Genomic DNA, 15,563 nt, shown 5'->3' on the forward strand with positions numbered 1-15,563 from the left:
TCCCCACAAAATAAATCTCTGTTTGGTAGAATGTTTGCATGCCACCCTAATTGTATCTTATGTCTTATGCCATACTGGTACATTGTCTGTTGTTCACCTTTAATATATATAACTAATTAAATCAAATATAAGAAATAGGGGCTCAATTGTTATTACTTTTGTTTACCTTTTTTTCGGAAATATCTTGATTCATGGTCAACATGTCTGATAATTATATCAAATATGTTCTCCTGCAACATAATATTTAATGAGAGGATGATTATAAAACCTTTGGTGTGCAGGGCTTATGATCCAGTATTTCATAGATCTTAAAACGCATTTAAACAAGGGCTTCTAGAATCTGAAGCCCTTGTGTTGTGGAGTGTGGGTCTTTCATAGTGTTGTTTAAAAAGACCAACATTATGAGCTGAAATGATATTATGAACTTGAGGCTCAGATTGATAATGTTTTTAACACTTTATTCTGCTGAATAGATTAAAATCAAAGAGTTTTCTGCTTCAGGGGAGAATTTGACTTTCAAGATTGATGGCGAAACTAGTTTTGGTTCCAGGATGGAGATTCAGCTCCCCTCAGGGTCTGAAAAAACTTTCAAGGTTGGCCTTATTATCCAGTATCTTTTTTCATATATAAGAGGTAAATTTGCATTAACATAAAAATGACTACATAGTTTAATGGATATGAAACAAATATAGCAAGTCTCTTTGAATAAACTTTAAGCACACGAAGTGTACAAATAGCTCTTTACTCTCTACCTGTCCTTAAAAGACAAAGGTTTTCATCGAACTAACTTTTATTACTAAAGATACCACTTTTGCTCGGACCGACATAGCGGTCAGCACATTCAAATACGAAAATATATTTACAAGGTTAGGGTTTTCTAAGATAGATATTTATTTTTATTTCAGATATTTCTCCTTGGCCAATTTCAGGCTTTATGAACTTGTCTAGAGTATAGTTTAAATAGTTCTGGAACGAAACTGTTTACAAAATTAGTTTGTTCTATATAACTGACCATCCTTACATTGACTTTCAAAAAGTGTCCGGTTATATAAATTTTAAATCTATTTAGCTGATAATGAAGTACTCCACCAGTCCTGAATGTTCAGCACTGCAGTGGTTGTCCAAGGAGCAGACTGCTGGAGGTACTCAGCCCTATGTATTCTCTCAATGTCAGGCCATTCATGCCAGATCCATGCTGCCTTGTCAGGTATACCATAGCACTTAATCAATGCATATTGTTTTGTTATCATCAATATTAATTTTACACCTCTTAAGACATTTCACTAGTAATATAAGAATAAAAAGTCTGGAAAGAAATCATTATCATTGGAGTAATATTTGGGACCCCCTTTTACCAGAGACCCTTCAAATTTGCATCTCAAGCTTATCATCTGAGACCCTTTTTTTTGGAGACCCCCATTGATGCAATTCTGTGGGTTTCTGATGATCAACTTTGGGTCTCTGATGAAACACTTGGGATCTGAAATAAAATTTGGGGGTATTCAAGGAAAATCTTGGGTCTCTAATGATTACCTTGGGGTATCTATTGAAAGTCTGGAGTCTCCTATGATAAGCTTGAGACGTCTGATGATTAGTTTTTGGTCTCCAATAAAAATCTGGGGTATCCGATAAAAGGCTTGTGGTCTTTAATGAAAATCTGGGTCCCTTGGGGTCTCAGATAATACTCCCTCCAATGATGATGATTTATTCTCAAACTCAAGAATAATTTGCATAAAGAAACTTTCAATTCTTTGCATATGAACCTTTTACTCAATTCACTGTTACTGATTTATATACATTTAGCATTGCTATGTTATTTGATTTATAGAAAATAACAACAGAAATCAACCCCTCCCCTCCTCCGAAAAAAATGGTATCTCGAAATATCAGTTGCAGGCTCTAAACCACATCTCATTCATGGGTTTGTACAGAAGAATGTCCCTCCAAGACTATTATAATTTGAATTAAAATTGTGATTTACTTCTTAGGATACACCATCCATAAAAGCTAGTTTCTCTGCTAGTGTAACAGCACCTCTTGGAATCACTGTTCTTATGTCTGGAATCAGGTAGGTAAAGGGGTAATGGGTTACTTGACAGAACAAAGTTAAACATCTTCATTTGTTTTGAAGAATTACTCACCTGGATTTTAGAAGATTCTGAAACATAAAAAAATTGCTACTAAAGCCTTTTATGAATATTCCTCCTATCAGCAGTAAAAAAATATTTTTTTAAGAATAAAAATATATTCCCCCCTCTTCTAGCCTTTCTGATCTATTAACAGGAAAGCTGATGAAACTATTGAGGTTGGGAATGGAAAGCAGAGGTTTAAGTTTGAGCAGCCAATACCTGTTCAATCCTACCTTATTGCTATAGCTGCTGGGGCCATTGTATCTAAGAAAGTTGGCCCAAGGTAAGGTTTATTTCTAATACTGATAAATATAAGAAAAGAGTAACTCTGATCTCCTTTAGGTCTCACGTTTGGTCTGAAGAAGCATTTATTGAGAAAGCTGCATTTGATTTCGCAGATACTGAGGCCATGCTGAAGACAGCAGAGGTTAATTTTACAAGTTTTAGAATTAAAACCACATGAGACAATTATTTAACATTCATAAAAAACTATGCCTTGAGTCTTGACCTAACAAATAAACATTGCTTTTTAACACATTTTTGATATTCACAAGATAGAACATAAAAAGTTAACAATTGTTCTATATAATTTTAATTATGCCCAATATTACAGAACTCTTCAAATTAGGATCTGTGTGGTTTGTATGTTTGGGGAGAATATGATATTCTGATTCTTCCTCCTTCCTTTCCCTTTGGTGGGATGGAAAACCCATGCCTCACCTTTGCTACCCCGTCTTTATAAGAACAGGGAGGGAATTTCTTCCCATTTTATCCAAAATACTAATTTCTTATTTATTTTAATTCAGACATTTAACCCTGAAAGTCCTTTCACCAAGCTTGTTGTGGACCTGAAGGGAATTGACCCTGATGATGCTTTCTCAGGAAATCATTATTTTCAACACACATTTGAAATTTGATTTTAAGATTTTTGGAATTTACGTTTTGAAAATACACTTTGAATTTGAATTTTAAAACTTTTTCATACTGGATATTGGAGATTGAATATTTTATGTTTTTAATCATCTATTCTTGTAGTAGCTTTTGTAGGTTGTTCCATGGCATATTATGTCTTCCAACGAAATCTTGATGGCAATCTTGTTAAACTTGATGATGCAGTTATTCCGTATGAGAAAGGATCTACATTCCTGTGGTATTTAGAGGACCTGGTAAAATAAACTTGTGACTATTTGAAATCAGTGCTTTGGATTCATTCTACTTTGATGTGGATCCAGTTCCTAATTGATTCAGATTCAGGTCCAGGTCAAGCCCATTCATATTTATCAGGACTATTGGCCGATAATTATTGTCAAATGTTTTTTGGGAGTTTGATCCATGAATATTGTAGATAGTGATCCTAAGCACTGGTTAAAATCCCATGAATGTAACGTCATGAAAAATTGAATCGTCAATTGTCAATTATTAAAAATTGCTTTTTTTATTGCTTAGGTGGGAGGAGCTGATCAGTTTGAACCATTCCTTCGTGCATATTTTGAGAAGTTTAAACTTAAATCTATCTCTACAGATGACTTCAAGGAATAAAACAGTCAAGTTTATACAAAAAAAAATAAACAATTCATGACATTGATCCCTTTTATTCTTTTTTTTAGTGTTTTTTAATTAAAATCTAGGTATAGTTTGAACAGGAATTGAAAAATCTTCAGTACTTACTTTTAGACTTAAACAATTTTCTTTTTTTGTAAGTTCTCCTGAAAGACTTTAGGGGTTCCAGGTATTCTAGTATATCTATATATAAATTTGGCTTGTCTGTCTGTTTGTCTGTCTGTCTGGGTGTCTGTCTGTTTGTATCCAATAAACGTCAAAACGGCTGAACCGATCGGGCCCAAATTTTTTGTGGGACATCTAGGGACCCCAGGGAAGGTTTATGAATGATTGAAATTTTAAAAATTTGTGTTTTAAAGGTTTTTAATTTTGTAAAAAACTTAAATTTTTGAAAATCCGCGAATTATTTTTTAAAAATCCGCAAGATTTTTTTCATCTTTGTTTTGAAATGTAAACAAAAAGAACATGATCACAATTAAAATAGAAGATGGGCGCGAAGCGCCCTAAAAGCCTAGAAAGAAGGGCGCAAAGCGCCTTAAATTTCTAATATAGTATACTTATATTGGGGACATCATCTAAATCTTAAGAAAAATATGACTGGGTTAATTAGGAGTTTTTTCTCGAGTACTTCTCTAAAGTTGAAGCTATCAAGGATATTGATTGGGCCACCTGGCTGTATGCACCAGGAATGCCACCATACAAAGTAAGTCAGTTTGTCATTTACCAAGTTATCTAAAGATTTAAAGTAAATGGTTTCCTATGCAGGGTAGGGTGTTTAAATAAAAGAAATGCAATCATTGTAATTTTTCCATCCTATAAGGTCCTTTGGTTAACTTATAACTTAACCTATTTACATGGAACAAAAATAACGTTCTTTTTCTTGATTTATCGAAGTTGGTGACCAAATTCATGTACAAAGAAAAGATATAATCAAACATAAAGGATGTCAAAAATCAGGGGAAATTTAAAAGACTCTTTAAAATGCTTTGCGTAGAACCTTTTTCACAACCATAAAGGTTTTTTTTACATTAAAAATAAATTTATCATTTTTATTTCTAAAAGTTGTTAGTTCATCGTCAAAAAGTACTAACAATCCACTACCAGGTTATAAGCTTTGCATTAGATTTCTTTCTAATTTATGTAATAATGACCTTAACACAGTTCTTGGCAGAAATTTAAATTCAAGAATGAATAATTTATATGTTGAAGGATTTGATGATTACTTAATAACTGAAATGATAAATATGTTATGTAATGAGTAATAATCAATGTTGTCTATTTGTGCATAATTTTGCATATTTTTCTCTTTACTTTTGGATACCTGTATTTTCAAAAATTTATTTAAACAAATTTAAACTACACCATTTATATATGTATTTATATCTTTGTGTGTGAATAAATCTTTATAATAATAATATTAAATATAATGTAAACCATAAATATATTACATTCCTTTCTTTTCCTTTTATTTATATTTTTTAGATTTTAGGGAAATATTCCTAAAACCTCTTTTTTTAGAGGTTTTTAAATATTCTCGCCTGAAACACTTTATTTTGAATGTATTTGTTATATTTCATAAATAAGTAATAACTTACCCACTTACTAGATGTATGAATTAACAGCTGCCCCATGTTTGATTGGGAAAAAGTGATTAATTTTTTTCTGCTTGATTCGTGGATTATTATTTTAAGTCATCTTTAAGTTTTTTTTTTAGCCAAAGTTTGATGAGAGCCTGGTTCTTGAGTGCTATAGTTTAGCTGAGAACTGGAGAAACTGGAATCCTGACTATCCCTGTACCTTCACAGGGTCAGAACTCAAATCATTCTCTAGTTCTCAGATCAGGGTGAGAACATGGTTTTATTTTAGAGGTTAAAAATTATCCTCTTGTAACCAATGTTTCCACTGCAATTTAAGGGGTCATTGAAGCATGTAAGTTGAACTGCTGTTATTGGAGTTTAACACCAGCTTTATTTTGATACAAACAATATTTGTAATACGAGTGATGTCCGAGAAGTTTTGCCAAAAAAAAATTTAAGGTACTTCTATACGTCTCAGTCCTTTAATTTTTCTTATTTAGTTCACTTTATTTCTGACCAACTAATGTCATTCAGATATTATATTGGACGCAATTAGCTTTCTCCTGGAGCTCGTAAACTTTGCTTGTCACAGCCTTAATATTTTATCAAAAGACTCAAACTTCACCCAATTATGCGTGTTTTAGATATTGGATATATGTAAAAAGTCAAAGGAGGATAAGCCTTTATTGTAGAAAGGGTCCTAGAGGGTTTTATAAGTTGTAGTCTACGTTTTTGCAAACAAATTAATATCTTTTCCCATGACCTCTTTGGTAAAAATATTGTCTAAATCTTTGCCATTTTTTTAAATCTTGCTTTACAACTTTGTATGCAGCACCGTTTCAGATGCCAAACTCACCATCATCATCTAAGATGCCTCAAGAATTTGGTCTGAGAAACTTTCAATTTTGTGGACTGTTTGTGGGATTTTTGTGTATTTTTCCTGGTCAGTTATTTCCTCTTTCTTCCAACACTGTCCATTACACTTTTCCCCTTTTAGTCCACGTGTAGACTATTGCCTTGTCCATATTATTCTCCTTTAATGCATTTAGGATCATGTCAAAGCTAGGTGTCTGCTTTGTATTTGGAACGGATTTCTGTATCGGGCGTCCCAGGTGTTCTCTTTCCCAGTTTGGTATTAAAAACGTTCCTGGCTGTGATAACGGAGCTTAACTACCTCCGGGAAGATACGAATTGCATAGAAATAAAAAGTTTGACGAATAAATTCCGTTGGGACATGGCAGAAGACAACCGGGATGGATACAATGAGCTTTGCAACAAATTAACGTTTCTCTAAAATAAATTTTGTACTTAACAGTACACACTAAATGATACAGTTGGACTGCCTTTTCAGGAGTTCCTGAACAGTCTATTAGTTGGATCTGCTCTCCTCCCTGCTGTAGTGGAGAATATGGAGAACCTCTATAAACTTTCTGAGAGTTGTAACATGGAGATTCTGTTCTCCTGGATTAGGGTTGGGATTGCAGCAAGGTCAGTTATTTAATATCCCTAGTTAGAGCCTGGTTACCAACAAAGTATGATACTTTAATGAACCTAAAACTCTTTAATTCTGACGTACTGAGGTTTGAACTTCATCTCTCGGTCTTAGGTACATTGCATTTTAATTATTTACAATTACTTTATAGGGAATTTTACTTCACCAAGGGTTTCCAAGACCAATTTTTCTTACAAAATATTCAGTGTGCAGCGTGTATACATTTTTATCGTCATTTGAGATGAAAATGTACGAATTTTTTCACAAAGACTTCGCAGTGCTGGTGTTTATTTTACTTAATTGTCCCAAAGTCGTCTCCTAAGTCTTGTACTTTGTTGGTAACCTTATACCTTCCCAAATAATACCTGGTCAGTGGTTGAATTAGTAGTTGAATTTCGACAAGTATGCTTTTCTTGAATAAAGCGAAATCTGAACTAAATCCTTTCTCTGTGGGAACTTTCAAAGCAAATAAAGACAGGCCACATTTCGAAATTTCAGGGAAAGGCATTTTTATGGTTATTGACTATTATAAATTAAGTAAGCTAATTTAAATTAATAATTAAATTTTGTCATATTTAATGATGTAATTAAGGTGGGAAGCAGATTTATAATTTTTTTATTTAATTTAGTATATTAATATTATATTTATAAGATTTTTACTGCTGTCTGGGGGAAATGATCAGTTCGTGAAGAAAAAAATTAAGAAAATTTGGCAAAGATAATTTGTATTCACTGTTTTCTCCACTCAGCAACTAAACAGTTTGTGTTTTTTTCATCAATTTCCTCGGACTCCATTAAATGGCGGTTTGTTGTACAGACCACTGTACCGAGATCTGTATGCCTGGGAGGCTAAGCGTCAGGTTGCACTGGATACATATACAGCAAACAAGAACCAGATGATGGCAGTGTGCAGGGATATGCTTGCCAAGGACCTGCATATTGTACAATAACTTCGATTACCTTCTAATGAAATTTGAGAAACATTTTTGTTCATTTGACTACAAAAATGGTCTTTGGTAATTTTGAATGTTGATGGGTGTTAGTAAATAGAAAATTATAAACCAGTGATTTTTATAAAAGATTTTTACTTAAATGATAATAAAGTTTCAATTTATTTTTAACCATTTCATTTTTTCTTTTGAATTTTATTATAGCTATTGCACAATACTACTAACTGATGGAATATAAATCAAGAAACACGGTTCTACATTTTATTATAGCTATTGCACAATACTACTATCTCAAAGAATATAAATCAAGAAACACAGTTGTACATTTTATTATAGCCATTGCACAATACTACTAGCTGATGGAATATAAATCAAGAAACACAGTGTACATTTTATTATATCTATTGCACAATACTACTTACTGATGGAATATAAATCAAGAAACACAGTTCTACATTTTATTACAGCTATTGCACAATACTACTAAGTGATGGAATATAAATCAAGAAACACGGTTGTACATTTTATTACAGCTATTGCACAATACTACTTACTGAAGGAATATAAATCAAGAAACACGGTTGTACATTTTATTATAGCTTTTGCACAATACTACTTACTGATGGAATGTAAATCAAGAAACACGGTTGTACATTTTATTATAGCTATTGCACAATATTACTCTTACTGATGGAATATAAATCAAGAAACATAGTTATACATTTTATTATAGCTATTGCACAATACTACTATCTGATGGAATATAAATCAAGAAACACGACTGTACATTTTATTATAGCTATTGCACAATACTACTAACTGATGGAATATAAATCAAGAAGCATGGTTGTTCATTTTATTATTGTTATTCCACAATACTACTATCTGATGGAATATAAATCAAGAAGCACGGTTGTACATTTTATTATAGCTATTGCACAATACTACTTACTGATGGAATATAAATCAAGAAACACGTTTGTACATTTTATTATAGCCATTGCACAATACTACTAACTGATGGAATATAAATTAAGAAACACTGATGTACATTTTATTATAGCTATTGTGCAATACTACTAACTGAAGGAATATAAATCAAGAAACACGGTTGTACATTTTATTATAGCTATTGCACCATACTACTTTTACTGATGGAATATAAATCAAGAAACACGGTTGTAAATTTTATTATAGCTATTGCACAATACTACTATCTGATGGAATATAAATCAAGAAACACGGTTGTAAATTTTATTATAGCTATTGCACAATACTACTCTTAGTGATGGAATATAGATCAAGAAAAAAATATTTTATATATTAAGATCAATAACAGAGAAGGGGGGAAATCAATGGAATGAATTGAAGAACAAATTATTGTCTTAAAATACCTTTTTAATGTAAGCGTACTTTTAAGCAAAGATCCCATGCCCGATGGTACCCTTAAGCTTTGTCTGATCAAGTATGAATTAGAACTTCATGTCTTTTTTTAAAACTGTTTATATCCATTTTTAATATCTTTGTAAACGTGAATTGCGAATTTCGTGTTTACAAGGAAGACTGAAGAAATTATCATAATTAAAACTTTTCGAGTCAGAAAATAAACCTTTCACATTTTTGATTAGGTCAAGGTTGTAAATTGAGCAGTTCTGTAGATTCACTTGAATTTACGCTGTCCCTTTTAAGAACTTTGGTAGGCGATTACACCAATATAATGAAGACGACTTTTGATTTATATCAAGCTTTTTTACAGCATGGGTACGCTAAAAATATGGAAACAGAGAGAAGCTGTCAACTAAAAAGCTTCTCTTTAATAACTTGTAAACTTGTAATTCTATAAAAGCTAGTTAACAACCCAGATAATAATATAGTCTTTATTATATTAATATAATCGCCTACCACCGTTGGCTAGCTCTAAGCTTTCTTTAGGACTGAACAAAATTAAATTAATTTATTTTCGATTTAAAAAAAGTTATTTAAAAAAGGGTTTTATAGCTGTAAACAATAGAGTGATTTGACCCAGACCTTACACTGAGTGTCAGGTTTGGGCCTAATATGCAAATTTATCTTTTTCAATTGTTTGAATTAGTCAATTTAAATCGAGAAATAAAAAAACTTTCTGCATACTTTAATTTAGAAAAGTTACATTTTAAGCATTAAATTTCTCCAAAATAAATTAAAATTTTTGATAATTATTGATTTAATTTTAAAACATGTCATATTTTTTAAGCAAATGCAAAGTTTCGCGCAAAACACGCTTTGGAGCATGTCGCACTTTGGCGACATTTCATAGATTTGAATCACTGATATTTTCAAGCATATTTATGTAATTTGGTAACAAAATAAGTTTTTCGCACAGAGTAGAATTTAAATAATAAAACAATATAAATTTGAATAATACATTCTGTTCTGATATTTCAAAATATTACGAAATAAATATTTGAATAATTATAATATTTATATTATATTGTTCTTATAATGTGGAAGCAAATTTTAGAATAATTTAGAAGATAAAAATATTTTTAGTGATGCATGCTATGTAAACTATGAAAATGCGTTTTGTTCTGAATTGTGAATATTTCCCAATTGTTTCAAAAGTTGGTTTATGTTCCAAAAGCCGCGTCCAAGACTTGAATTCGTGACATGTGCGAAAATGGAAATCCTTGAATTGTTTCGAAAATGGATGGGTTTGAATTAAGAAAGAAGGATCACTCACAAATTAAATTTTAGAAAAGTAGTTTTTTTTAATAATTTATTCATAAATTAAAATTCATTTTTTAAACAAAATTTAAAAAGAGCAGTGAATTTTTCTTCTCCGACAGTTGTATATTCTTTTTATCTGATCATTCATAGGGTTTCCACCGGAATTCCGGGTTACGGGTTACGTACGGAAATGATCCGGAAATTTTTTCCATTTCCATTATGGAAAAGGTTCCGGAATTCCGGAACGATTTCCAGAACGATTTTTTTCCGTAAACCGGAAATTTCCGGGATGTTGTTCTGGAATTACGGAACGTTACGGAATAGTGTTCCGGAAAATTCCGGTTTACGGAACAATTGTTCCGGAATTTTCTGGAAAACGTTAAAGACATCTTAAACTTATGTAAAAGGTAAAACCAGTAAGTAATACTATCTACAGAATAATAGAATGTGCGCCTGGTGTAGCTGTATTTAAAGTAATACTACTGTGAATTATCATGAAAAATATAAATCCTGACTGCCATGTCTCAAAATAATTTCATCTACAGAAAACTGTGGAAAGGAAGACGACATGTATAGCAATCCTTGAGTTTTATTGATGTTGTTACAATGCAAATTGGTTAAATAGTAACATATAAAATCACTTTTAAATTGGTCTGTATACAGTATAGTATATACTACGTTATTGCCGTGTCTCATGTTCATTGAACTATTTAGAGTCATAATTTAAGTCTAAAAGTCGTCCTCCTATTCCAGAGTTTTCTGGTTCTTACTCTATTTACATACTTTGCTCGTCTGTTTGTTTGTCCGTTTGTATCCAATAAACGTCCAAACAGCTGAACCGACCGAGCCCAACATTTGTGAGGCAACTCACATGGCCCAAGAGAAAGTTTAGAACTAGTTAAAAATTTATGCGGCTAAAAAACTCGAAATTTATTATTTTTTAATTCACCAGTTTAAAGCCTAGTTTTTATAAACTCTTATTTATATGGTTCATTTCATCCCATCATGATCAAATACAGAGGGGGAGGGGGGGGGGGGCATAAGCCTATTCGATGACCCTCTTGAAAAATAAAAACTAATTTGTCAAAAAATATTGTGGGGAAAATGAAAACTAGGTAACTGTAGAATAGTCATGATGAACTATAGTGAAATATTTGTGAACATATAATTGTAGAACTAAATGTGTATTTAATGTATGTCAACTAATAAGTTTTAACTTTTAATGTTTTAACATTGCTTGCTATGTCTAATATTGTGTTAAAATTTCCAGTTTACGAAATGGAAACTGGAAATTTTACGGTTTACGTTACGTAAACCGGAAAAATTTCCGGTTTACGGAATGGAAACTGGAAATTTTACGATTTACGTTACGTAAACCAGAAAAATTTCCGGTTTACGAAATAGAAACTGGAAATTTTACGGTTTATGTTACGTAAACCGGAAAAATTTCCGGTTTACGAAATAGAAACTGGAAATTTTACGGTTTCCATTCCATAAACCGGAAAAATTTCCGGTTTACGAAATGGAAACTGGAAATTTTATAATTTCCATTCCATAAACCGGAAAAATTTCCGGTTTACGGAATGGAAACCGGAAACATTCCGGTTTCCATTTGATCCGGAATTCCGGTTTACGCAACAAATTTCCGGATCATTCCATTTCAAAAATGGAAATTTTTTTCCGGAAAAATGGAAACCCTAATCATACATCTGTTTTCTGTTCTGACTAAACATTCCAGCAATTCAGGATACAGCTTTCTAAGCACCTTCTCTTAGCTAACAAGGAAAGCTCGAGATACATATTCATGATATTCTTACAGGTTGGAAATAATAAAAGTCACTGCTAAGCGGGGTTTGAAAATTCTGAAGATATCCATTGTCAGAATTCCGCCTATATAATGACAAATGAGATAAGATAGATTAGGAAAGGAGTGGATAATTTCGACAAAAGAATTCTTAATTCTTGTAAGTTCATCTCGGACAGATCTGCAGAATACAGCCTCGTCTACAGCTAATTTTTCCTTGCAGCCGGCAGAGTATAAACCGATATCATAGTGCATGGTGCAGAACCTATCAGGATTCTACTTTATATGTTTCCATTTTCCTTGCTTCTGGCAAGAGGGAGGGGGAAGAGAGAGAGCAAGAAACCCCTCCTTCTCTGCACTATTGTTTTCTTTTTTTTCTAAGCAGGGTGTATTGCCATGTTATTCCAAACAGGGATCTCTCACCCCAAAAGAAACTGGAGAGAGTTGTATAAGAACCTGAGCTCACTTGATGCTTTACACATGGAACCAGATTCAGTCTAAAGAATTAGTGTCTTTTCAACAAGTTCAGATACTTAAGAACAGCTATCCAGGCTTGTTATTAAGGAGTATATTTAAAGCTACCAGTAGCAAAATCTGGATCCAGCTAGGTAAAAAACTCGATTCTCCAGGTTGATAATGCATTAAAAGAATAATGCAGGCCTTCAATGTTTAATTCCGTTTATTTCGTTTCCATTTCTCTAGCTTGCGATTTTCTCTCTCTCACTCTGTGTCTCTGAGTGCTTTTAGTGCAGAGCCAGACCCAGTTGTTGCATTTCTGAAAGCTAGATGTATGCTGTTTGGAAAAGAAGTAAATAGTGTTATTTGTAGATGTCTTTGTACTTAATAATATGTAGGGAATAGTTGCTTTTATTGATATTTGTACTCAACACAAGAAGAGTTACTAAAATGTTATTCTGCACAATATTTCTGACACTCAGTGTCAGGTTTGGAACATAAGCTTGGTATGAAACTTTCTTCCCCTGTAATAAGCTAAAATAAATTTAATATTCAATAAAAACAGCTATTAAATTCTCATAAATTCAATCATAAAATTACATTTAATTTCTGCTATTTTATTTGAACTCATAAATTCAAAAGGGTTCCAATGTTATCCGCAAATTAAGTCAATATGATTTTTAAATGATTTATTCTTCCTGTTTGTAGATTTGTCTGTCTTTTATATTCATTATTCATCGATCCATTCATGAGGACTGATCCTCACCCTGACATTTAATGATGGAATTTGAGGCTGTTTGGTACCCAACCTAGAATTCCATCACATATGTCCTCCTGGGATACGACTTTAGTCTCTCTGTGTCTTATACCCTTTGAGGTGACATACTGACCAGTATATCTGCTTAGTCGCTAGGACGATATGGTTGGGGCTTACATAGAGGATGCACACTATACATAACAAATCGAAAAATGTATACTTGGGAGCTAGATCCTACTGATCCTACTTCCATGCTGAGGAGTCTCTGCTTCATGCTGGTGGAACAACAGTTGAAGACGATGGCTATAAATCCCAGATGCGAAGTAATGAAGGTGTGGTCGCAAAGGCGGACACAGGGGGGTGGCGGGGGGACATTCGCCACCCCCTGACAGATTCAGGGAGGGTCGTAGCCCCCCCCCCTGAGATTTCGAGGCAAAAAATGTTCCCAATTTGATAAATCATATGTGTTTTTCAATTTTAAGCTATTTGATTATTTTTTATTTAATGGAAATATAATAATTAATATTTATTGAAAAATTGAATCATCAGAAGAGAAGGACGAAAAAAATATTTTTCTAGCTTGTTAAAAATAAATATAAGTTTATAACCAACGATGTAAGTATACGACGACAGACATTGTGTTTTGTTTTATTGGTACGCGGCACACTGCACATCTTGAGTCTTTTCTTCAGTTTAATTTAAAAATCAACGACAACAAGTAAATGTTATTGTTAACGATAAATTTAGAATTAGAAATTCGTAAGAAACTAGTAATTTCTTTTTGTTCTTAAATTGCTAATGTTCCTATTATTGTTCCTGTTCCTAATACTGTGTCCGACCCACCTAAAATCCCGGTCCTAATCCTATATTTTTGTTCCTTATTCCTGAACAATCTTTTTATTGTTCCTAAATCCCTGTCCTAATCCTTTAATTTTGTTCCTAATTCCTGGACAATCTTTTTATTGTTCCTAAATCCCTGTCCTAATCCTTTAATTTTGTTCCTATTTCCTGAGCAATCTTTTTATTGTTCCTAAATCCCTATCCTAATCCTTTAATTTTGTTCCTAATTATCAATTTTTTTGTTCCTAAAAAATCTTGCCACCCCCTCACTTAAATCCTGTGTCCGCCCCTGTGTGGTCGAAGATATTAATGATATACGGGCACCAGTGTTTAAGAGATTTCTAAAAGAAGTCAATCATCGTCATTAGTGAGTCTTTTTTTACTCACGAGCTTTACTTTCTTGTCAGGTATTTTCCCCCATGGAAATTCAGGAATCAGAGGTGAAGGAGGGGTTTGCACGGTCCACCTCCCCGCGCATAGTGCTGATCTCACTCTGTTAATCTGCGTTGAACTGCACGACTAACGATTTTCGGAAACCATCCTCTTGATTCAAAGCTGATTTGAGTTTAACTGTTTCTACTGCTACTACTTCGCGGTACAAGTCTGGTTTTGTCTGCCATCTATTGCTTGAAAAAGGGACTGAGCCAGGGGGGGGGGCTGGTGCCTGCTCCCGATGCTTTGTGTCTGTTTCATTCATACTAAAACAAAATACAATTATTCACTGTCTGTATTTTAAAACATTTGTGCTGTCATGATTGTCCTTACTAACAACTAATCCAAATCCTCATATTACATCCTTGTCTGTACATTTAATTAAAGGAAGCCACATTTGAGAAAACACATTATTGTTAAATTTAAACATGATTTTACCTTTTTTAACACTGAACTTTTCACAATGAACAGGAATTGCAAAAGATCAATTTTCAGAACAAGCAGACGATAATGAACTTATTTCAAATACCGCAAATGGTTTCCTGACTGGAACTAAGGTTGTCTGGGTAATGTTACATCGTCTATACGCAACATCCCCCCTACTGAACTTCTGACCTACTAACTTTCCGACCTACTGCAATATCGGACCTACGTCAGCTGTTTATTTTAGTATTATTTGAGGGTTAGGTTAGGTTAAGACAATTTCTGGGCCGAGCGCTGCGGCTAGGACAGGCTAGGGGGCTGAGCGCCGCGGCTAGGACAGGCTAGGGGACCGGGCGCTGCGGCCACAAGTCCATATATATAGCAGCTGTAATACCACATGCTAGTAGGTCGGATGTGTAGTATAGCGGATTTGGAGT

The 15,563-nt window shown here is 33.2% G+C and overlaps 1 protein-coding gene across 2 annotated transcripts in view; it reads left to right on the plus strand.

Moving 5' to 3' along the window:
* LOC111707805 (leukotriene A-4 hydrolase) overlaps positions 1-7,874 on the plus strand; it is a 40,471-nt gene extending 32,597 nt beyond the window's left edge. Inside the window, exons 14-19 of one of the 2 annotated variants that reach the window (XM_023480965.1) lie at positions 2,936-3,011; positions 3,246-3,295; positions 3,576-3,662; positions 4,300-4,392; positions 5,404-5,532; positions 6,618-6,767. In XM_023480965.1, the coding sequence (XP_023336733.1) occupies positions 2,936-3,011; positions 3,246-3,295; positions 3,576-3,662; positions 4,300-4,392; positions 5,404-5,532; positions 6,618-6,767 (585 nt within the window). Of the gene's footprint in view, positions 1-2,935; positions 3,012-3,245; positions 3,296-3,575; positions 3,663-4,299; positions 4,393-5,403; positions 5,533-6,617; positions 6,768-7,575 lie in introns of those variants that run through there. The other variant, XM_023480963.1, reaches the window with a different exon arrangement.
* Positions 7,875-15,563: the final 7,689 nt, after the last annotated feature.

Source organism: Eurytemora carolleeae, unplaced genomic scaffold (genome assembly GCF_000591075.1).
Source record: "Eurytemora carolleeae unplaced genomic scaffold, Eaff_2.0 scaffold795, whole genome shotgun sequence".
NCBI classification, from domain to species: Eukaryota; Metazoa; Arthropoda; class Copepoda; order Calanoida; family Temoridae; genus Eurytemora; species Eurytemora carolleeae.